The sequence below is a fragment of the Leiobunum rupestre genome, chromosome 10 (assembly GCF_980474605.1).
Source record: "Leiobunum rupestre chromosome 10, qqLeiRupe1.1.hap1, whole genome shotgun sequence".
NCBI classification, from domain to species: Eukaryota; Metazoa; Arthropoda; class Arachnida; order Opiliones; family Sclerosomatidae; genus Leiobunum; species Leiobunum rupestre.
The window spans coordinates 25,541,961-25,565,847 of NC_143393.1; the positions used below are offsets into that span (position 1 = coordinate 25,541,961).

The window sequence follows — 23,887 nt, forward strand, 5'->3', positions numbered from 1 at the left end:
AAGCACTCCTCCCGTCGACGGCTTCTCTTCGACCCTCTTCTTCCACAGTACGTACAGCGGAGATGGGGCGGGAACTCCTTTATAAGATGCCCTGGGATGTGTTTGGTATAGACATTACCATGTCGAAAAATTACTCCCATTTGATAATGTGCGCACTCTCGACCCCAGCAAAAGAAGAGTCCTCCGCCTCTTACTGCCAATTCTTCCGTACATTCGCCGCAGTGAAAGCAAATCATAGATTCGGTTGTCGTACCGACGTACTCATTTCCCGAGGCCAAAGTTATGGAAATAGGATCCATTACTATAAAATTAGTAAGAATGAATGAATGAATATAATATATATACAAAGTTTAGAATTTACAATTGACGTATATCTACGTACTTAGTCCCTCGAGCCGATTCCGAAACAATTCGAATTGGCTGTTTTCTTAATACTATCTCTCAATTTTTCTGTTTACCCTTTTTATACTCGAAAAAAACAATTTACAACTGACATCATAATTATAAACTGGGGGCTGGGGGTAGAAGAGAAAACTTTTCGAAAACCAATCAAATTTAGTTATATCAAAATCAAAACAGTAGTCCTCCAAATTGGTAGTCAAACCAAAAAATAAGTAATTAAAAATTTAAACTATATTCAAATTTTCCTAATGAATCATTATCGAACATAGGGCTCTAGAAATCGTTATCATACTCGTATCTTATTAAACGGTACAGATGTTTGTGAAACAATTTTGGTCAGGGACACTTTACGTGTTTCACTTTATCGATTTAAAATCATAGTTTTAAGCAAAATCGTAAAACTAAGTACTTACTTTCTTAATTACAAGTACGCTAGGACGTCGCTCGTAAATTGCTTAGCTTAATCAACTTTTTTCCTGTAGCGGATTTCAGGAATGGAATGGTTTTATAGTACAAAAATGACCCTCTTTTATACGAGATGAGAAGTATGTGGGCACTTAAAAAATTAGATACCACTAATGATTATTTCGCTGTATACTTAAGTTATTTCTAAAAAAAATATTAAAATCAACTTAAGTACCCCTGTACTACCTTCTTTGTTTTCGAATTTCAGATAGCAAAACAACACTTAAGTTGAATTCCTTTTATTAAAATTGATACTTTAATATGGTTAGAAGTATATAAATTAAACAAGAAGTGTACCCACTTAGCTTAATTTGAGCCCTTCCAATGCATCCATAAAGTTTACGAAGCAGACGATGGTAAAAATAGAGGCCACCATTGAGAATAGAGGATTGAAAAAGTAGAGTGCTAAGCTCAGTAAACATGTATTTGGGTTTTGTCCTATATGAATTTTCACGTTTTCAGAGGGATTAAACATTTTATACTAATTTTAAAAGTCGCGTTACTTCATTTTCTTCGCGATTTATATTTTAAAGGTTATTTTTTATTGTCATGGTCTTTTATTTTGAATTGAATTTAACCCTGTATTTAGCGTTATTTCTATTCTAACACTCAAAACCTATAATCAAACTAACTTGCAAACCCTCAATTGGCAATATTTTATAAATTAGATTTATCTGTAAAAGTTTTATTTTAACATTTCTAATATCAAATGGTTGACAATATTTTATTAATTAGCTTTATCGGTTCGCTGTAGTCGCGTTACCATGTTATCTGCGTCCGTGCGAAACGGAAATCAAACGAAATTACCTGGCGAGCGAAAATAATAATTAGTGCACTTCTTGTATTATTTATATACTTTTGCTATGGTACATTTGATTATAAAAATTTATAAATTACCAAACCCCTCCTCCCACCTCTCACCGTTTTTTAAGTACCAAATGAAGTTATTATTTCAAGTGATTTCTGATTTGGCATAAATATAGGAGCGAGCATTCTACATTTTTACATTCTTCGTAATTACGAGCAAGTTTAAGGGCTAAATATTAGCTATGGAAAATAACGTGGATATGCGTGTAACTAAAGCAGTTCTTAGGTTTTCTTTTAAGCCTGATATGACAAACGAAAAACAATTTTCGTTTAGAACGTTAGAAATAATGTTAAGAAAATATAAAAACTGGTATTTACGTGAATTGAACCTGCAAGAGGACGAAGGTTACATCGACGTCCATCTAGCTACCCATGTCGTCATTGAGAAGATTTTTCAAAGATTGGGCCCTCACTCAAGGGAATACATTAACGTAAGCTTGAAATTTGTTTTGATCTAATTATTATTATTATTATTATTATTCGATTCAAAACTTTGATTATACAACATAAAAACTTGCGGAGACTAAAGCGTTAGTAAGTTAGTGTATGAATGTATGTATGTACGATAGTGGATATATGAGACAGTGATAAATTGAACTAGTGAATAGAAGGTATGGATTATCTTTTAGCTTATTATTTTGATTTCTTTACTTTATAGATCGAGAGACGTATTGTAGGGGTCTCGGACGAGGACGAGGAAAAAGTTAATGCAATGCTAGATGTTTTTTTACACGGCGATTTACCCAACGCTGAATAAAACGAAGCATCTTCATCTTCGGTGAAACGGGTACCGACTCCCAAAATTGAAATTAAGGCAAAAAAAATGAAAAAAAATCTGTATAAAAATAAAATAAATAAATTTATTTTGATCCGAATGTGGTTTTTGTTATGGAACCAATGACAATAAGCTTTAAACTTGGCTTACTTTGATAAAAAACGTCTCTTATTCCCCAAGAACATGTATATTTATCGAGAATGTACTAGCTCTATTAGATATTTTGGAGGAAGGGCGAACTAAAATTTATGCTTGTTTACGAAATTAATTAGCATATTTTAAAAAAAAAAACAAATGCATTCATGTTAGGATATGATTTACGGAAAATGTACTTTCATGGGCTAGGCTTAGAAATTTAGTCTTAACTATTTACACTTTACAGGTTTTTAGGTCTAGCTTTAATTTTTTACGTATTGGAAAATGTATTTCAGCATATTATTATAAGTAAACTTTTAGTGTTATCAATGTCCACCAGTTAGGAAATGGTTTATGGATAGGAAAATATTTATAAATACTAAAGACAGAGGCAGAAACTAGGAGATCAGAGGAAAAAGATTTTTGAGATGCCCCTGATGTGATAGCCTACATTGAAGATGTTGAAATTGTTTGGTGAGAAATCACAAAACCTTTAAAATAAAATAATTGATTTTCCGTATTTAATTTTTTTCTTAAAATCCTACTACTATGCCAAGAATGTATTTATTTATTTATTTATTTATTTATACTTAGGGAGAATGAATATGTCGATAATATTTTTAGCGTTTCTCCAATTCCACCCGTTGAGATCTTTTAATATCACTGCTTTGAGAACCATGGCGCCATCTAAACTTTGAAATAATCCTTAATTAAATATATTGATAAAAGAACTCTAGTGATGACACTTCCACTATTTTCAGTGACGTACCGATTCTCACGTGACTTTCATTTTCTGTGCGCGCGCACCCGATTAATAAGATAACTGAACTTTGAGCAATTGATTTTTTTTTCCACTGGTACTTAAGATATGCCGTCAGGGTAGTCATGGGAATCAATTCTTAGTTATCTCAATAAAGAGTCTTAGCATTGGGAATAGTCATTGAAGGTCACGCTGAAAAGTAAGTTATAATAATAATAATCAGCTAGGCTATTTTATTATATTTAAAATGAAATTTTTAGGCATTCTTTTATATATATATATTGGAAATGTATTAGACAGAAATTAGGTCTAGTAGGGGTAAGATTAGCGTAGAAATTAAGTTACTATCACGTGACTCGTTCATTTTTCTGTGCACGCGCACGTTTAATAAGATAACTGAACTTTGAGCACTGGATTTTTCCACCGGTACTTAAGATATGCCGTCAGTGTAGTCATAGGATTTTTCACTCTTAATAAATACTTTAAAATGTAAAAAATAAGACTCATTATTGAAAAAAACTTAACACATAGCCATTTTTTAGCAATCTTCTACGTAACTCAATTTTCCAAGAGGATTGTTTTCCGTAAACATTTTCAAGTGAGAGCTCGATTTTGATATCGTCAACGTGGTATTTCCAAAACTCTCCTTGAGTAGCAAAGGGTTTTTTCCAAATACTCAAGTGGGTTAATATGTGCCGTCAATCATTAGAGGCAGTTTAAACTGTCAGAGAGAGACAGCCAATAGAATTTGAGGGTTATTTGAAGTTTAGATCACGTGATGAATTATTCTCAACAAGATAGGAATAAATTAATCTTCCGTGCGTCATTTCTCTACGGCACATTGACGAGTAAAGACCTGCTGACGGTTCGCTCAGTCTTTTCTACAGCTTGACAAAGGATTTCTACCCATAAAGTAAGTAACTATTTTTTCTTGGTAATAGACTATATTTTTAGACATATTTAAAACAATTTGCATATTGAAAAAAGCATTTATATTGATAATTTTAGCGTAGAAATTTAACCATATTGATAAAATTAGGTTTAGTAGACTTAGGGGTAAATGTAGACTTAGAGAATGTATCATTTGAAACTATAGAACGTATTTGGTCTAGATCAGCTATGGACATTGAAGTGTATCGACTTGAAACGTTTCGTCACTGGAAAAATCCGCACGTCACTAAGGAGCAACTAGCGAAGGCTGGATTCTACTATATTCAGCGGGGCGATGAAGTACGATGTTACAAATGCCATGGCGTATTAGAAGGATGGAAATCAGGAGACGTACCAGAACTTGAACATGCTAGATTCTTTCCAAACTGTCCGGCTAGGGATAATTCACCATCGGAAAAAAAGTACCTTTCGCTAGAATGGGACATTCCCCCGACGCCAAAAGCAACTACGGTCTCTGACAAAAGCTTCTCACCTGTACCAGAAGAAGACGTTTGTAACTGTCCCTCGGATGTCAGAGGATACTGTTGCTAAACACTACAAATACGTGAGTTAGAACTTTTAATTAAATTAAGTTGCAGGAGATCGTTTCACCCCATTTAAATGCCTGTAAACTTAACTACTTTAATTTGTTTTAATTGTGTAATGTACAAGATAACCATCTAATGGAATATCTGATAGTACCTACTAACATGTAAAACAAAGTTCTAAAATAAAAAATTAAATGTAAATAACTTGTTTGTATTGCCTAGAGATTAGAAATTAAGGGGTTCGAAAGCGATAAGCAAACGGGTAAAAATCTAATCTCCAGATATCTGCGCGAGGAAAACTAATTTTGGAGAATGGGGATGGGGGAAAGCAGGGATGTACCCAAAAATGGACCAAAATGGACCAAATGTACCCCAAAAACGACCAAAGTCACCATTTTCGGCCCTATGTACCCCATTTCGGACCAAATGTACCCCAAACTGGACCTTTTAGCTTTATTGTAATGTTAAACTCCCATAGAGATTCCCCTAAAAAGAATAATAAACTGGCGGTCCAATTTTGGGTACATTAATTATTTCGGAGAGATAAAACTAATTCTGGCAAACTGCTGCGATTTATAGCGAATGGGGAAAAAGCCAATTTCTAGCGATTGGGATCGATAGTATGAGAGATAACAATTATGGTTGTTTTTATTGCCTAGAGATGGGGGAAAGCAACTGGTGATTAGAAGGGGTGAAAGCAATGGGGGAAAGGAGCTGGTGAACGAGAGATAAAGTATCCAGTGAATGGGGGTTGGGGGAAAGCAACTGGTGATTAGAAGGGGTGAAAGCAATGGGGGGAAAGGAGCTGGTGAACGAGAGATAAAGTATCCAGTGAATGGGGGTTGGGGGAAAGCAACCCGTGAACGGGAGAATCTGGTGAATAGAAATTCTGGTGATTAGAAATTCTGGTGATTAGAAATTCTGGTGATTAGAAATTCTGGTGATTGAGATGGGGGCGCGGGTGGGGGAGGAACGGGATAGGCGCGGGTGAACGGCTGGAGCCAAGCTCTTTGTGTCTATCCGGTGATTGAGAATGAAATTCTCAATCACCGGATAGACATCCCCCTCTCTAGTAAAAACTGATCGAAACCTACTGTGCGTGTAACGGTTAGCTCTAGAGCTTTGAATTTTACCTCAATGTTCAGGGCCTGATTTCCAACTAAACGCGCCTAATTCCAAATACCTGACATGGTTATTAATCTAATTCAATTTTATTTTACTCGATTTTGGACTTTCGTTTCGTTGCTTCCCTTATCTATTTTTCCGGCTGGTCTCGGCTTTCAAATTGTTTTCTCGACTTCCACCCCTTTGCTTCCCTTATCTCCTCTCTTGAGTTCTTGGCGCCCGTCCCGACCTTTAAACGTTTTAACGGGTTAATGTGAAATTAGTAGAAGGGGAGTTATTGTGAACGAAAGGGATTTCGTAGAAGGGGAGGTTTAGTTGGGGTTTTTAAGTAGTTCAGGACTTTTTGCTACACGTGTTGCGTTTTTGCTACAGCGTTTACCTTTCTTACGTACAAATCAGATCTAATTCATTAAAACCATACCCTGGGCGAAGCCGGGTATTAAAGCTAGTATATATATCTATATTTATATGTTGCGGCGGCGAGTCTAGCGTTGGTTCCCCGTACGTTTCTTTCGTAAACTCTCTACTCTTAATTCGTAAAAACTTACTTGCCCGAATAGTTGGCTCGCCTCTTCAAACAAATCTAAAAACAGTTCCAAAGACTAGTAATAACTCTCGAAGAGTAGTAAATCGTTAGACAGTTTAAGATGTTACTTCAAGCTCATATCTCATTTGCCGACGGCATCTGTTGTACTTCTTCTCAGAAGCTGTTAGAACATAAAATGTAGTATAACTGTAGTTTAAAGGAGAGGCCTTTGTAACACGACTAAAGATAATTTTCCATAAAAGATACGAAGTCTTACCAGGGAGCACTAAACCCCTGGAGAGGTCCTGTTGGGTAGAAGCTACCGGCTGGGATAGTTCTATAATTTCCCCCAAATTCTTTCCCCCTCCTTGTTTTCAGGGACGTAGGTGGAAACTGCGCATGTGCCGCAGAATATTCAAGACGAGCGAGGCTTACGGAAATCTTTTTAAACGGTGTGCTCCCTGACGGTGGCAAATTTAAAAATGGTTTTTCATAGAAAATGCTGTTTTAAGGAATGTGAAAGTAATTCTAGATACGAGAGTGAACGTTTCATGAGTGCTATTAAATTTGTGCCTTTTCCTAAACCGAAAAGATATCTAGAAAAGTGTCAAAAATGGATTAACCCTTTACCCTTTTAACGGAACTACAATGATGACGTTACAAGCATGCGCATTTAGGATTTCCGTCCCTATACCAGGAAAACGGGGGAAGAGAATTTGGGGGATAGGTAACTTTCTATCGCTAGTTTCACAGCAATTCTACCCAACAGGACCTCTCCAGGGGTTTAGTGCTCCCTGGTCTTACAGACTTTGGGGTTTGTGATAATATGTAATTCAGCTTCAACTCTTCGTGAATGTAACCCGCAGCTGTGCTACACGAATGTAGTTACGTAACTGATTACAGATTTAGCATTTCCAAAGACTCTACTTAGTTTCATATGTACAAAAGTGGTTAAAACCTCGGATTTCAAACCAAACTATAACAAGAAAATATTTTCCGCTTTCTCCATTTCTATTCCAAATTTTAAAATGTTACATTTGATTTCTATGGATTTAAATCAAATCATGAAGGGAAGGTGTGTTTTTGAAGAGATCATTTTCCCCAAGGGCACTCACCGAATTGGGAAAACGGAAATACACCGCCATTGTAACCTGCGGAATTATCACGAGACACAAAATTAATACGTGCAATACAATAATTCAATCTCAATAATGTCACGGTTTCGAAATCTCTTTAATAGAGTATTTTAATATTTGCATGGAAAAAGGTACAAATAAACAATTTAAAGGGTAAATATGAAAGATTGTACATCCTTTTATATCTATTTTTTTGACGCAGGTAAACACGACCAGGTTTGTGCTTAGAATTGTAATTTATGAAACTGCGTCACATACTTCGGTAACGCATGCTCATCGATTTGTGCGATACTTATTTCCGAATGCATACACCTGGCCTTCTCAGCGGTTGTTTATTTTTGTATTGTTTATGAAGCCCGGAAGGCTCTCAAAAATTGCCAGAGCCGACGATATTTCGCGTCGTCTCGGCTGGGTATTGGGTTAAGTTTTCAACTAGCAATAGTCGCACCTCGGTTACACCTCATTGGTTACGACAATGCCTCTGCGCAATGATAATTAGATAAGTGCTTGGCTTACATTTTTCTAAATGTAGTATTAAATTGACAAGCACAATACGACCGTCTCATTTTCCAATTTATAAGCTAGATAAACATTATATTCATGTATAATAATCATTATTTAATACCTTAGTAGTATTTAAAGTGTACATATTAAGAACATATGCCAATTTAACCGTGAAATGTAATAATATCTGAGAAGTGAAAGGAGTTGACTCTTTTCTCTTTAATAAAAAGTTAAGCTTTACGAAAAATGACGTTTTCCGATATTTTGCAATCCATTTTATAGGCACACAAATTAAGATATATTTGCTTGTTTTTAACGTGAACTACATTATGCACTTTATGTTTCAGAGGGTGCCCGATTTCGAATAGCTATTTCATTTCAAAACACCCTGTATAACTCATACATCAACTTGAAATATTGTTTTCACAACGCCTGAATTTAAATTCGTGTTGCGACGTGTGTGCGTTCTACGGGGTTTCTACTCTTCTACTTCTATTTATTGACCTTTGGGACGGACCGAGCGCTGAGGGTTAGCTTAAAAGTCTTAGCATTCAAATGGCAGGGTGTCAAAGGTAAACGTTTTATTATCAATTTGCGAAAACGTTGGCTGGTTCTGAACCCGGCCCCACTTGCTAAGCAGGCGAGTGTTCTACCATAGAACCACCGACACATAATGAGCAGTGTTGAAAATTAGAAATTCAGCTTAAGCGGACACGTATATTAAAGATATAGTGACAGCTTGGAGCACAAAAAAAAATATTGACTGAATAACCTTCATTAGATAGATTTTAATTCCGTGAATCTGAAAATATATATGTTATACCACTTTAAATTAGTAATTAATCGCCACAGACCTGGCACCGAGGGGACCGTCACTTCACGAAATCATGTACAAGCCCTGATTCCCTTATTCCTGGACTCGGGGCGGGAGTCTTTAATTTTTCCAAAAATAAAGAATCATCTTCGGATCTAGAATCATAACCGAATCGTAGATTCTTACACGGTATCAAATTCGAATCATTGAATCATCTCAGCAATCTGGAATCCTACCAGAATCGTGGAAACACCTCGGGAATCAAACTCTAATGATGGAATCTTTTTTTGGTTAACCATGGAGGATATGAAACAGATCGCGCCACTGAATCTCTGCTTCTTTTTCTATTTAACTTTTGTTTACTACGTAGATTACAAATCCATAACGAGTTTGCTGGGGATGGGGCGTAAGCCTTCCAAGGCCGGTGGGGATGGTGCGAGGCGCGTATGTCTTCCGAGAGAGGTAAAGTTTGACCCCACGATTTATTTCAGGTAGTATCATTTTAAAGGGATGTGCAACCTAATTTGCAGAAAAATGGTAAAAGTTGGGCGTAGTGGGATACAAAACATCATTATCAGGATGATAATTTCAAAAGCTGCCACGTAGGTTGCGGATCCCTTAATCAGACTAAACTAAGAGAATGAAAGATCAACTAGGAAATTCGGAATGATTATTTGGACTCTTAGCAGAATCTTGAAATCAAGCAGAATCAACGGTTTTTTGAATGAATCCACGGAATCGAAGGTGAAACCAGAAAAATATATTTGGATTACGAAAGAATTAGAATGAACTCATGGATTAAGGCAGAATCACATAATCAAATAGAAGACATGATTTTTAAAATCAACGAGAATCAACTCTAAGATTCCTTGATACGGACCCCTCACCTGGGACCCTTTTCACCGCGGAATGATTGTGTGTCGCAAATATTTAAGGCTATTTTAAAAAAAAATTAAGATATACAATACGTAAATTAAATTTATTTATTTACACACACAAAAAACCCGTCAAAATAAGATAACAAAAAAATTAACACAATAATATTTATTAGATTCTCATCATTAGGTCCCCTTTAATTCAGGGAACTAGGGTTGCACAAAACCTAAACATTATCCAAGTTAGCATCAACTCACTATAGATGTTGCAATTTTCCAGCATCTCAAAACTAAGTGACAAAAATGTAAAAATGTGAATTAGTTAAACCCTTAAATTTTTTACATTAGTTTTAATAAAATATATGATATTTCAAAAGTCACGAGGACTCGAGGAGTGTTCATTAAGCGAATGGACATTTTAAAAATCGTCGAAGTTGACTAGCGTTAGCTTCTATTTTGAATCCAAGATCATGGTCGGGTTCTTTCTAATAGGTAGGTATTCCAAATCGGCACCTCAACTATGCATTTCTGAAATAAATTTCATGAAATGCATTATGAATGCGCACAAGCCTTGCGCAAACGTTTTTAAACTGAGAATAACGTGGGAGAAATCTCCTGCCAACCATGAATCTGGCAAACAAGACGTCGCTTCCCTCCGAGGACGGTCCGCATTGCTACCTGGATTGCACCCTTTATATGACCTGAAACAACATGGGTCCGCAAACCAAGGTCCCCGCCATCTGGGCTTGCTCCAACTGTGCAGATTTTCCATATCCACTCTCCAAGAAACTTCGCCTTTTCGACAAGCGGTTGCTGACTACCCGTGGACTACCTGGAATCGGAAAACCAAACTCTCCGGCGTCAACTCCTGGAGGAACGACGGATACTCAATGGTTTACCGTTTTTGCGGTGATCACTAAACCCCCTACCAACCGGTGGGTTAGACCACCCTCTCGGGATCCTGGTCTTTCTGCCGTCAGTCATCATCCGGCCCCAACCACCCCCTCAGGAGATGCTCATCATGATTGATAGCTAGTCTCCCGGAGAAAGGGGCGACGTCCAAGGAGACCAAAGAATTGAACGCCTTCCAAGGATGTTCCGCCGCGCAGGCATTCTATCCAAGGTGCCGCCCCCTCGGGGATACTAGTCTCCAGGCTGCTGACGCTACCACCGGCATCTACGTCTCCAGGCTTCACTCTGAGCTGTCCCCTGCGGCACATGAGGCCTTACTCGAGAGCCACGGCATCCCTCCTTTCGGAGTACCTCTTCGTACCCTGAACCGGAAAACCTCCCAGACTTGCTTCTTCGATATCGGTACCGACCAGCTCGACGCGGCTTTTGACCCGGATACTTGGCCTGAGAGCGTGTCCTTCTCCAAGAGTGAAAAAGCCTCTAGTCAACGTCCCCGGCGCGATGGGGTACTAACTTGTCCGCAAACTACTCTCAGATCGCAGCAAATTACACCAAAACGCTTCCTATCTCGAAGGTCCACACTTCTGTCTAATGCTTTGGACCTTCACCCCGTTTCCGTGCTGACTGACCCTCAAGAGGGGCGCCGCAATTTCGCCTCATTCATCGTAACCCTTCAAGCGCACGAAGCCTCCCTTGCCTTTGTACCCGAACACTGGACCACGGGAATCGTCGTCGCCTACTATCATCATGCGCCTAAGGGCTCTGCACTTGACTCGCCGGTTCTCCAGACCCCGTCCCAGTGACTCGGGAGCGATAAACTCTCCCTACTGTACACTAACATCGACTCTCTAAAGACAAAACCTTTTCCTCTCCGAGCCTAAATCGATACGCACAGATCCCCTTACATCACGGTCACCAAAACCAAGTTGGATGCTTCCATCTCATCCTTTGAGCTCTTCAGCCCTGACTTCGAAATCTACCGGAAGGACAGGAACGTGAAAGGTGGGAGAGTCTGTCTAGCAATTAGCAGGGATTTCAAGTCTTACCCCCTGGACCTGAAGACTGACGTAGAAGCGGTTGCTGCCAGGGTAAACAAAGGTTCCAACAGCCACCGGCTGTGCTGTAACTATAACCCACCATCAACCATGGCTTTATACACCAAGCTACTAAATTATCTCCTTGGGCTCCTCACTGAAGGCCAGTCTGACCTCATCATAATCGGTGAATTCAACTTTCCCAATATTGACTGGATTACACTCACGAGTCCCTCGTCAGTGGCTTCAAGCTTTCTTCACACTGTTGGTCTCTCATCTTACCCAGCGAGTCACCGAGCCTACCAGGGTCAAGGATGCGGCCGCCAATATTCTTGACCTTGTGCTGGTCTTTGACGACAACCTACTTGAGGACATCTCTCATCTACCTGGAGTCAGCGATCATGAAATTCTCCTTCTCAGAATCCGAGGGGTTCACCCCCCGCCCAGAATCCTCCCTCGTTCCGTCCCTGACTTCAACAAGGCCGATTTCGCTGCTAAGAAGAGGTCACTGGCCACTGTTAACCTGAGAGCCACCACTTCTATTGCAGAGGCGTGGAGCGCTCTCACTACTACTATCACCCAGGTGATCGCTGCCCATGTTCCAACGAAGAGGCTCTCCTCTCTCCGTCGTCTGATGGGTATCACGAAGCGACGCTATAATCGTTCTCGGCTGTACCTTACGGCTGCTAACACGCAAGCTTTCACTCGACATCGTGCCATCGTCAAATACGCCCTCAGTGCCTCTCGTATCCATCATGTCGACAAAGTGGCTTCCAACCTGACTACCCACAGGAAGCAGTTCTACAAGCTCGTCTCTATGAAGGCAAAGGTGACTGGAGTCCCTGACCTCTCCTGCTCCGGGCAATCATACACCACTGCAGCCGCCACAGCCAATCTCCTGGCTTCCACCTTCCGGCGTTCTCTTCTCATCGCACGATTTGAACACCGTTCCTCTCCTTTAAACCCCGTGCCCCACCAAGTTCGACATAAACTACTCGGTCAAAGGCTTTCACCAGCTGCTCACAAAGGTCAAACCACAAAAAGCTCCAGGCCCAGACGGCATCCAGGCTGTGGTTCTTCGCAGATGTGTCGATGTCTTAGCCGATTTTCTGACTGTCATTTTCACGCTCTCCTACGGCACGGGAGAAATCCCGGATTAATGGCGTCGGGTCAACGTCACGGTGATCCCTAAGGGTGGAGACAAGTCTGACCCAACGGAGTACCGTCTGATTACACTCCTGTCACAGGTCCTCAAAGCTGACGAGCATGTCAGTACATCCGCCATCTCGGCTCACAACCTCATATGTCCGTCCCAACACGATACTGTTTGGCCATCTCGTCCCCATCAACTGCAAGTGGCGTCCACGTGGTTGACGATATCCAACGGCGTGCCCTTCACTTCGCGACCAGCGTTGGATTCGCGTGGGGTACGTCGATGACAAAAGTGCTCAAGAACAACAAATGTGACACCTTAGCTTTGCGCCGCCGTCTTAAGCGTCTCATTATCGTAAATAGCGTGGTTCATCGTTCCTGTGGTGCACTCGCCCTCCTCTCGGCGGTCTTGTAAGACTGGCGTCGCCCCCCAAGAGGGAATCGGGTCGCCTCTATAATCCTTCCGGGCTTCAGACTTTCCGTCCGCAAACATTCATTTATCCCCTCCTCCATACAGTGTGACGTATTTAATTCTAAAATGCAGTAGGCCTTAATTGAAAATATATATTAGTAGGCCAATAATAAATAACGTCACTATTTGATCTAGTCCCGGATAACTCGCTTAACATCACTATTGGTGTAGCGAGGGCATGACTAATTTTAAAGGTGTCTAGTGGAAGTCTAAGTTTAAATTTACATACGGTTGAGAATTGCCAAATTATTTATTTAGAAGAAATATATCAATATTTTAAATTAAAGTTTTCCATAAATCTAAATTTTTAAAACATTTTGTCCGAAGGACACAAGAGTTATTATATACACAGACATGGTCGCCAAAAGGCAAAGGTTATTTTTAAAAATACTTATGTGCTGCTATAGAAGTCGAAAGTCCAGTAGTTCAAATGGATGAATGGTGAAAACGAAGTTGAAGGATGCCCACTAATTGTTGAACGCAACGTGAGAACGGGTGGATCATTTAGATCTCTTTTTATTTACTTTTGTTTATTAAGTTTTACCATATAGAAACTATGTTTCTATGGTTTACGCTCCGCGCACGAATTTAATAAGCCACCGAAGCCGCACATCTCTGAGTATTCAGAGCAAATTGGTGAGTTGCTGACCCTAGTGGGGCATGAGGAATCTCTCTGTCTTTTAGACGGACTCTTGGTTTTTAACCAAAGAGTTAGAGGAGGTTTTCTTAATCCGGGTCGCTCGTGATGTCCAGAGGATCCGATCACTTCTTGGCGTCCCTTTTAGTTAAGCCAATCGGCCACGTAGGGTTGGACCTAGGGTTTATGAACCAGGGGTACCAGTTATTGGTGACCCCCTTTCGGTCAAAGGTTAACTTCACAATATTTCAATAACACAGCCATAAATTATCTTAAACCCTTGGGTTAAAGATAGCGAAACTCCGAAGAGTAAAATACAATAAAAATAAGAAATATCAGATTCTTAGAAGTTATACAAAACAAATTACTGGCATTTTTGGCAATTCTCAATTCTCATCTTTAAAACGAAAGTATGGTAAAGAAAAGGGGTTGTAAATTAAAACTATTTTGGTATGTATGGTAAAGAAAACGGGTTGTAAATTAAAACTATTTTGGGATTTGAGAGTAGGTCCTAACAAAGACCAAAAGTGAAGCTTCGCGAGCACATACGGAACAAGGTCAAAAGTGACAATACGGGGAATAGGGGGCTATGGCCATTAGACCCTCTAACCAATTTAAGAACGACCCTGCGAATATACCTGGGGGAAATACTCGCAGAGTGTTTGAAGTAAAACCGTCAACCGACAAAAAGGGGAAAGGACGGCCAGCGTCCATACCTGACGATTGATCGGTTTAAAACGAGCATGGGAAGAAAATGAATGTAAAAGTCACTGTATTCTATATTGTAGAAAATTCTGTAGGTATTAAAGTTAGAAGTAGAATTATATAAACTATAAATAAATAGGGATTATATGTAAAGGGGAATCAAATCGGAATATTTATAAATTGAAATATTTATTGTTACAACAGGAGTGGAATTCCCTTCCGGAGTACCTTAAGGACATTCCCGGACGTGCTCAGTTCCCGAAGGCCCTTGCTACGTACTTGGACCTGTACGATTGGTGCTACCAAAAGTAAATAGGGGGAGAAAGTCTACCACGGCCTTCAGATTTTACCTTCCACCATGCTTGACACCCTTTTTGAAGAGCTAGTGATCACGTGATATTTTTAACCAATAAGGATAGCACATTACGCGCGAAGTAGTGCGTTTGTGGTATTCCGGTCCGCGCTCAAGATGAAAATTTTGAATTTTATTCCCTGGCAACCATGTCACCCCCTAACGATTTCAAATAGTCTCTCTGTCAAATGCTGACCATTATTTCCTTCGATAACGGTTGATTTGAATTAATAATTACTATATCAATTGTAAAATAAACAAAAAATTCTCGTAGCTATAGCTATTATTTCAGTTAAACTTGCAAATTGTTAGGCCTTAACATCGTAGATATACCAATTAGTCCCGATCTCCGCTTTAAGATGGCACCACGCTCTCCACGATTTAAGTGAACGTTATTCTAGTTACGGTGTATTACTTTTCAAAAGTCGTATTATTATTTTTAAAATGTCGCGTTTTAGTTACTATCATATATCTACTTTATTAAGGAACTAAATTAACCAAATTATCGAAAGCAAAAGTTTAATATTCACGTATTTTATAGATAACTATTTTTCGTCGTGGCGGAGTACAACCGATACCTTTGTGTCCCTGTAGGGGGAAGTCATTTCCGAAGACCAAAAATTTTGCCCCTCAAATAAGACGTCGTGCGGTTGAACCCAAGTGCCAGACTTTCTCCCCCTATTTACTTTTGGTGCTACTCCTAGTCTCGACTTGATGGGTTTTTAACCCTTTCTCGAGCTTTAATCGCACTAAAGAAGGCTTATGGTATAATATGTACGAACGCGAATACTTTGACCATCATCCAACCAGTCTCACTCATCCAATTACCCATAACCATCTCAGGTTTTTCTTGCTATAATCTAAACCTAAATTAAATTAAAACCCATAGGTTTATCCATTGATAAGATCTAATTTAAGTAAACTTTTCACTTATATTTGATTTTAAAATAATTGGCATTTTACTACCTAACTTTAGATGAAGGTGTACAAGATTTATCTTAAAAGTGAAATTTTAACGTACGTTTCCGGAAAGATGGAATCCATCTCCGTCCTCGCTAGTTAGAATGCCTTAGTGTCCCGCGCCTTTTCCCAGCCCCAGGAGCGGAAGGCAAGGACTGATTATCCTTCGGAGACCACGGACTTCAATATTGAGAGCAACAACGGAGGAGATCCCAGTGGTGGACAACCTTGTCCAGGACAACACTGTGCCGCGCCTTACCCCATCCCAGTGCATTCCAATGGGCGTGGAAATCATTAAAACACATTCCCATAACAAACAAACTGTAAAATTCATTATTTAAGTACAGTCGTGCTTTTCTCAAGTTAGTAAATAAACATTACCATGGAATTAAATGCATTTCGTATACTCTTTAAACGCCAAATTTCCCGGACTAGATTTCGGTTTATTATGTAATTAGATGCAATTAACAGGAATGTAGATTGTATCACTATTGTAACCCAGTTTATCATCACCTAGCAGCGGAGAATAAATGATACATCCTAGTACTGAAATCACCGAAATAATTCTTTATATAACAGCCTGCCTTAGCTAGTGGTTAAATAATGGTATTCAAGTAAGTGACAATAAACGTTAAGTTTATTTCGCAAGGATGACATTTAAATTTATATACAATGTGACATGATATAAAAAGGTGCTGGATAAAAACGTGAATTAATTAGACAGGGTTCGCCTCCCGCTGGAAGAGTTCACTTCCCCCACGGCATTCCAGGAAACGGAAATTGGTTTCCACCAGGGTACCCTCCACCGGGGTACCCTCCGTTTGGGTATCCACCGGGAGCTGGGTACCCGCCCTGGTTAGGATATCCTAATAAAAAAAAGTGTGATTATTTCCTAATATCTCTAGATCTGATGGCCAAATAAAGTATTCGAAACATTTAATTACCACCGCCTTGGTTTGGGTATCCGCCTTGGTTTGGGTATCCACCGGAAGCTGGGTATCCACCGGAAGCTGGGTATCCACCCTGGTTAGGATATCCTGATAAGAAAGTAAGGGTGATTTCACTATTAACATCTATAGATCTGATGGCAAAATTAGAAATACGCGAAACGGTTAATTACCTCCGCCAGGAACGGGGTATCCACCGGGAGCTGGGTATCCTCCTTGGTTTGGGTAACCTAGTGAGTAAACAGTGATTTATAGACAACAATTGTAATCCTGGTGGTATAATAATAGTGTAGGGAGATGTTGGCTCGCTTTGGCATGAAGGGCTTTCCAGCACCACCCTAAGCATTGTAGCCCGGCCACCTGATATAAAGGCATTAAACGTCGCTTGGTGCGAGTAGTGGTTTAATTCAATCGAGTCGGGTTTTGAGTATTCAAAGGTTTTTCATCGGGTAGTCGAGTCTAGTAATATTTTGATCGAGTCAGGTTGTCGAGTATACGATTATTTCCAAATTAGTCAGAAAAACCCGTTCGGGTACGCGAGTAATTATAAAATCGTTTGGGTACTTGGCTAATTGATGAGTTCTATTCGGGTAGTTGAGTAATTAAGAAAATTTAAAATTGCCTACTACTTACATGGATGTTAGGTAACAACTAACAAATTAAAGAAGATGAAATAATAAAACGCTAAACTTTAGAACATTATTCAGGCACTCACGTCAAAGATAATTCCGAGCTCTCTCAAAACGAAAACCAAAACAACTTATTTACTTAAGGGATGATCACTTTGATTTTCCCCCGTTTTTCTACCCGGGCGACTGGCTATGAGAAAAATTGTTGTCGAGTACTCGATTAGGGCAAATTTTTGATACTCGACGAGTATTTAAAGTTTTCTTATTTGAGTTCGAATATCTGACCTCAAAAATTATCAACATCGAGTACTCATACAGCTCTAGGTATTAGTCAAGCTGCTGAATAAGAAGTACTCGAATGGGTCAATTACCTCCTGAACCTCCGTTGCTGTTTCCAATATGTAGGTTGTGACTCCCAAAGAAGAATCTGCTTTCTTCACCTTCTTCACCGGGGTTTCCGAGAGCACCCGGGACTGATGCTGCGTCTTCTGGTACTTCTCCATCTGGTACTGGTTCATTTTGAGGTTTGGAGATGACAAAAGCACTCAAGGCCACAATGATCGTGACAGCAACGACAAAATTCATCTTCAATGTGAAGCAGCTGTTATATTTCTGAACTGTTTAGATAGAGGACCTGGGTCGCTGTTCTGGAAATTAAGTTGAAGTATTCCATTTATATACCATTTTAACCGCTAGTCTATTATTCTAACTGTACTTTGTAACTAGAGATTATTTATGCAAATATTGATGGTAGTATCCGGATTGCTCCAGGTAAATTGTTTTGCCACTCATTTCAAATTTGGAAGTAGATTAGGTTTTTTTGATTTGGGTGTTTTCGTAGAGTAACTATCAAAGTTTGATGTCTTATTGACACCGAAATCCCTTTTAATTATTTTTAATTGAATTATAGCTTTGAGTGAAAAAGCTTTTTAAACACTATACGATATCGAAAACCTTTAAAAATTTACAAAATAGAATATTCTGTTTGATAAAAAGGTGTACCAACAGGTGAAGTTCGCGCTACGGTGGCCATTTTTAGATTTTCGACCTTATTTTTCTAGATTACTGACGTCACGAAACGAGATGGGCTATCGTAGTCTAAACAAAGGTCGTAGGACATTTAATATTTAAAAATGTATTTGTTATTTGAATTTGTTACAAATCCGGAAGTTATTTGCTCCAAGGAAAATGGTATTATCAATTGAAAGGACACCGCACACCGTCTATGGAAAATGGTCTTTCGGCCAATTTTTCTGAAATTTGGATATGATGCACTTTAGAGAATGCTGATTAAAAGTGTTGCTGGGCTGAAAGCTCAAAAATCTATATTTTCGTCAGCATTGCCATGCCAATGTCGTTAACTCGCACGAAAAAACCCATTGTAGCTTCGGGGACTAAAAATAAAATAAAAGGATTGCGCACACGTACTCTTTTTATTGTTTTCTTAATACCCTCAATTAATTCCTTTTGCCTATTCTCCGCTCTCGTGCGCGGATTTTTTTCTCTCTTTCTCTAACCACGGCCAACTTGGATCACGCGCTGTTCGCGCTACAGCGGCCAACACATTCGTCGAAATTCAGCGAGCAATGATTTTCCCCCTATAAACTGTACTATAATGTGTAGGAGGTCAGCGCCACGCTCGGTTGTTATATTGACTTCAATGTAAAAACTATACTAAAAATAATAATCCGCTAGGGGCGCTGACGTCATACACATCTTTTGCTCATAGGTTAACACAGAAACGTCAACGAATGATATGGCAGCTGTAGCGCGAGACATCAAAGTTGGCCGTGCTCTATCTAATCGCAGTAGGTTGCTTTATCGTATTTTCCGTGTACGCAATCCTTTCATTTTGTTTTTAGTCCCCGCAGCTAGAATGGGTTTCTTCTGGCGATAGATTTTTGAGCTTTCGGCCCAGCAACACTTTTAATCAGCATTCTCTAAAGTACATCATATCCAAATTTCAGTAAAATTGGCAGAAAGACCATTTTCCATAGACGGTTTGCGGTGTCCTTTAAGATTTGGCAATAAATGTTCTTAATAGGAGTAATTAAGGTTTAGTTCAGCACAGAGCCCCCTAGTGTCAAAATATGACCAAAATCAGATAAAATACTACTAAGGACGGTAATAATTTATAACATCCTGATATCCTAGTCACTTCAATTGAAAATCTTGGACTTTCGTGATATTATATAGCATATCTTTATCAATTGAATTGCTCGATTTTACTATGAATATTACTAAAACTGTTGATCCAATGACATTTCTTAATATATTCCGCTTTAACTTTGGTAAGTTGAAATTCCCGAAATTTCGGAAGACGTCAGTTGTATGGAGCCAATGAGAAACCATGCTAATTCGATTTTCCACGCTTCTTGTTCGCAAAATTGTCAATAGGCGATAGCATAAATTGCAGGGTATACTCGGTAAAATTTATTTCGGGAAACATTTGAACGCAATCAAATTGTCACTTGTTTATAAAATTGCTTAAAAGTTTACCGTTGAAAAGCGACTTCATTAAATAAGTCTTTAACTTTTAAAGAAAGTCATACTTAAAATTTTGTGGTAAGTTATGTTTTTAAATTTTTATACTTTTTTAATAGAAAAAAGATTAATTTGGTAAACCTAATTTAACGACGACTTGGACGTTAGTATTATTATTGTGATGTTAAGTCTCGGACTAGAAAATTGTAAAGAATTGAAACACTTAGAGACTAGTACATGTTTTTAACCTAGGCTTAGTGATGCAGACCCTATGTTTAGAAGTTGGCAGTGCTTTGACGAATTTCCGGGAACATTTTAAAATTAGCTAAGACCAACACAATTTATGCTATCGCCTATTCTCCCCAAGTATAAAGCGACCCTTCTTACTCTCACAAAAAGGGTTACAAAATATCAGGAAGCGCATTTTCCCAATTACGGCTTAAGAAATCGGGGTTTCGCGGGACAAATTCTTCACTGATCGTAAACTTTATCATTCGGCGGTGGCGCCTTCTATCTTTTCCTAAAAACTATATTTTTGGAAATATCGTCTGCTTATATACTTTTTTTGCACGTGTTCACGTGGTAATTTGTATTTAGATATTTAAATTACTGGGAAGAAACTCAAAATAACGTTTAATATTCTGATTATAATAAAAAGTAAATTATGTATTATTCTAACATAACTCCAAACTGTTAGCAGGGCCGTGCTTAGAGGTCTCGCGGCCCCGGGCGAAATTCATGGGCGAAACTGTGAGTGTAGCGGCCCTCCGGTATATACATACATTCCCTTTTCAACCTCTCATTAATATTCTTCGCTATTTTACTGAGTCTTAAGTTGGTGTAAAAGTTAATTACTTTAGGGATGGGGAAATTTAAATGATATAGTTCAAACCAACCTCTTGGTCAAACATGTGATCATTAAAATCTGGGAGAAGTGTTTCATCATGGCCAAATATGATCATGGTTGAGGCACCTTCAAACCAGTTACTCAATTTTTAAGGTAAGGCGTTTATTTGAGGCCCCTTGATTTTCCAGTTTAATGCTTCTTATGATTTTTTCCTTTATTTGAAGAATTTTAACAACTCTCAGATGGATAAAATAACCCTTCATGATTCCGTAGGATTTTTAGGCCTTTCGTTGTTAATCAATAATCATATTGGCGATATTTATCATTTCTTCCTGCACCAGCTCAGGCAACATTACCAATGACCAAAGTATATCCTTAAATATAAGCTTAATTTATAAATTTTCCATTTAATTTTACCAAAACTAAACACTAGGAATTTGAAATCGCACAGCCGCACTACGGAACGATTGTCGAATGAGTCATGGAAGGGGGGTTTAACTTATTTTACCTTTCAATCATTGTTTCCCTCCCTTCAGTTACAACCTTTTCTAATATAGTAATATCCGAGAACGTCGCGTTGAAATTATGGCGGCGGAAACAAAAAATAGTAAAATACTCATCGGATAAGTCGAGTACCCGAACATGTTTGGAAAAATAATAACCGGACGAATTCAACAATGCGGCTTTTTCGAGTATTCGAGTACCCGAGTATGTAAATTTTCGATACTCGATAATCGACGAGTATTGCACTTTTCTTAATCGAGTTACGAATTCGGGTACCCGACCTAAAAAACGGTCGCACAGCCTTATAGGTACACCGGGCTATAAATTCTGACACATTTTATTAGCTCGCTCCCATCTTCGCCGAAATCCCTAAAATATCTAAAAATACTTTAATTATGTTACTCTAAATTAATTTTATCATTTTCTAATTCTGATTTAATGATATCGCGGCAGTTTTGAACATCATCTATGGTTTTTCTAGAATCAGCAGGGATATTTCCTGTTAACCACTTAGCATATAGGCCCTTAATCATATTTATTGGTTCCCCCTAAAAATTCATCGGACGACGCCGCTGTAATTCTTGTACATGCTTTCCTATATAAAGAATTTTCTTTATGGAATAGCCATAGTATGAATCGTAAACTGTTATTTTAAATATTCATTTTTTTTATCATTTTTACTGTAAATAGAAAAAAATGTTTTTAAAGTTAATCGGTATTAACGTTAATTCCATATTTTGCATATTATGATAATTATCTATATAAAAAACGCAATTGATCATCTTCAAATTTCCTGAACTCGACCCTACCGGTAAATAAAGAAATGCGTTTATAGAATGAGGTATCTAAATATTGTGTTTTGGAAATGTTTTTTTCAGGAAGATAAAAATTACAGTCAGAAGCAATTAAAAAAGCTGTTAGAGTTCACTATAATTTTCATTTCCCGTTTACCTAAATGCCATGTTTTCTTAATTGTTTTAGTTTTAACTTATGCCTACATAAATCTTTAACTTCCTCTTCAAAAATTGTAAGAAATGACATTGCCTCTTCGTAGTCGCCAAAGAAGAATTTGGGTTTATTAACCTCAGGAAATTCGGAATTAGCCTCTGACAAAATAAAATAAATCTTGGGCAATTCGGAAGAGGGAAATTCAGATTTGGATTCGATAATTGGATCATCGGATTCAGATATTCCCTCATATCTAAATAATGTTCTAACCGAAATATTCTGGGCCATTTTTCCTTTAGATCCAGTTTTGGTTTCCCTACCCGTTTTTGAGCCCTTATCTAAAATTTCTTCTCAAGGTTTTCGAGGTTTATTTTTCCCAACTATGCCTGACTGCCCCCCTTTCCTGCTGTGGTGTATGTTTAAATTTTTCAACTAACTCTTCGTACTGCGTCTCTTTCTGTTTAAATTCGGAACTGATAGAGATAAGGGAGTGCGTATGCCGATAAGGGGCACCTGCGGGCGGGGGAAACGGGCCCCTATAGGGGCCCCCTTTTGCGGCAATATTCGGCGGGGTCAAAAGGTTAGCTGATTTACGAGGTCAATAGGTTATCTGCCCCTATGGACACGATGCAAACAGCCGTTAAATAGGTGTGAAACGGACCCCCTATAGGGGCCCCATTTTGCGTACATTTTCGGCGGGGTCAAAAGGTTAGGTCAATAGGTTAGATGATTTACGATAGGTTATCTGCCCCTATTCCGCAGGTGGTGTGGACTGACACGATGTTATGCAAACAGCCGGCCAGTCATAGTTAATAGCTGGAGGCACCCCATTTTAGGTCAAAAGGTTAGATGATTTACGATGTTATAACCCATAAAACCCAGGTGCTAACCCATTATAGGTCAATAGGTTATCTATGGCGGTGACACGATGTTATGCAAACAGCCTACCCGTCATAGTGAATGTCGAGTTGGTTGGTTTTCGCCGACAAACACTTTCGGGCCCCCTAAGGGTAGCGTAAAATAGCGGGCGGTCATCGGTAAAAGTGTTTTGGAAAAAAAGAGCAGAGTGTATACAAATTATAAGGTTTTATTTATACATTCAAAGTTACAGTACATTAAGCGGATGAAAACGTTTAAAGATAAAACAATTTATTTTTAATATATTTATGGTTGGTAGATACCATATTAAACAAATTGTAAAAGTTAAATACACAAAACATATTTTGGTTGGCCACTGTTTCTTTAAAATCGTCAATAATTTTAAATGCTGTTACGTAATTGGACGCGTAGCGGACAACGGTATCATACCTTTCATGTTCATCCGATAGAAATAAATTGTTGGGTGCACATGGTTCTTTATACAATATTTCGTAAATTTTACGATAATTATCGGTTATAACGTAACCCATTAATTCAAAGAGTTTTTGGTTCACTTTAAGGAG

General features: G+C 38.6%; 1 protein-coding gene and 1 non-coding gene across 4 annotated transcripts in view; both read right to left on the minus strand.

The window, feature by feature from the left end:
- The window catches only part of LOC149925189 (uncharacterized), a 284,774-nt gene extending 266,444 nt beyond the window's left edge, over window positions 1-18,330 (minus strand). Inside the window, exons 1-3 of one of the 3 annotated variants that reach the window (XM_090160257.1) lie at window positions 18,034-18,330; window positions 17,207-17,263; window positions 16,920-16,952 (exon numbers count right to left, since the gene is read on the minus strand). In XM_090160257.1, the coding sequence (XP_090016383.1) occupies window positions 16,920-16,952; window positions 17,207-17,263; window positions 18,034-18,247 (304 nt within the window). In that variant the 5' untranslated portion in view covers window positions 18,248-18,330. Of the gene's footprint in view, window positions 1-16,919; window positions 16,953-17,072; window positions 17,124-17,206; window positions 17,264-18,033 lie in introns of all 3 variants that reach the window. The other 2 variants (XM_090160258.1, XM_090160256.1) reach the window with 2 other exon arrangements.
- Window positions 8,024-8,162, minus strand: LOC149925197 (U4 spliceosomal RNA). Its single transcript, XR_016477131.1, has one exon. It is a non-coding gene; the product is annotated as a U4 spliceosomal RNA (small nuclear RNA).
- Window positions 18,331-23,887: the final 5,557 nt, after the last annotated feature.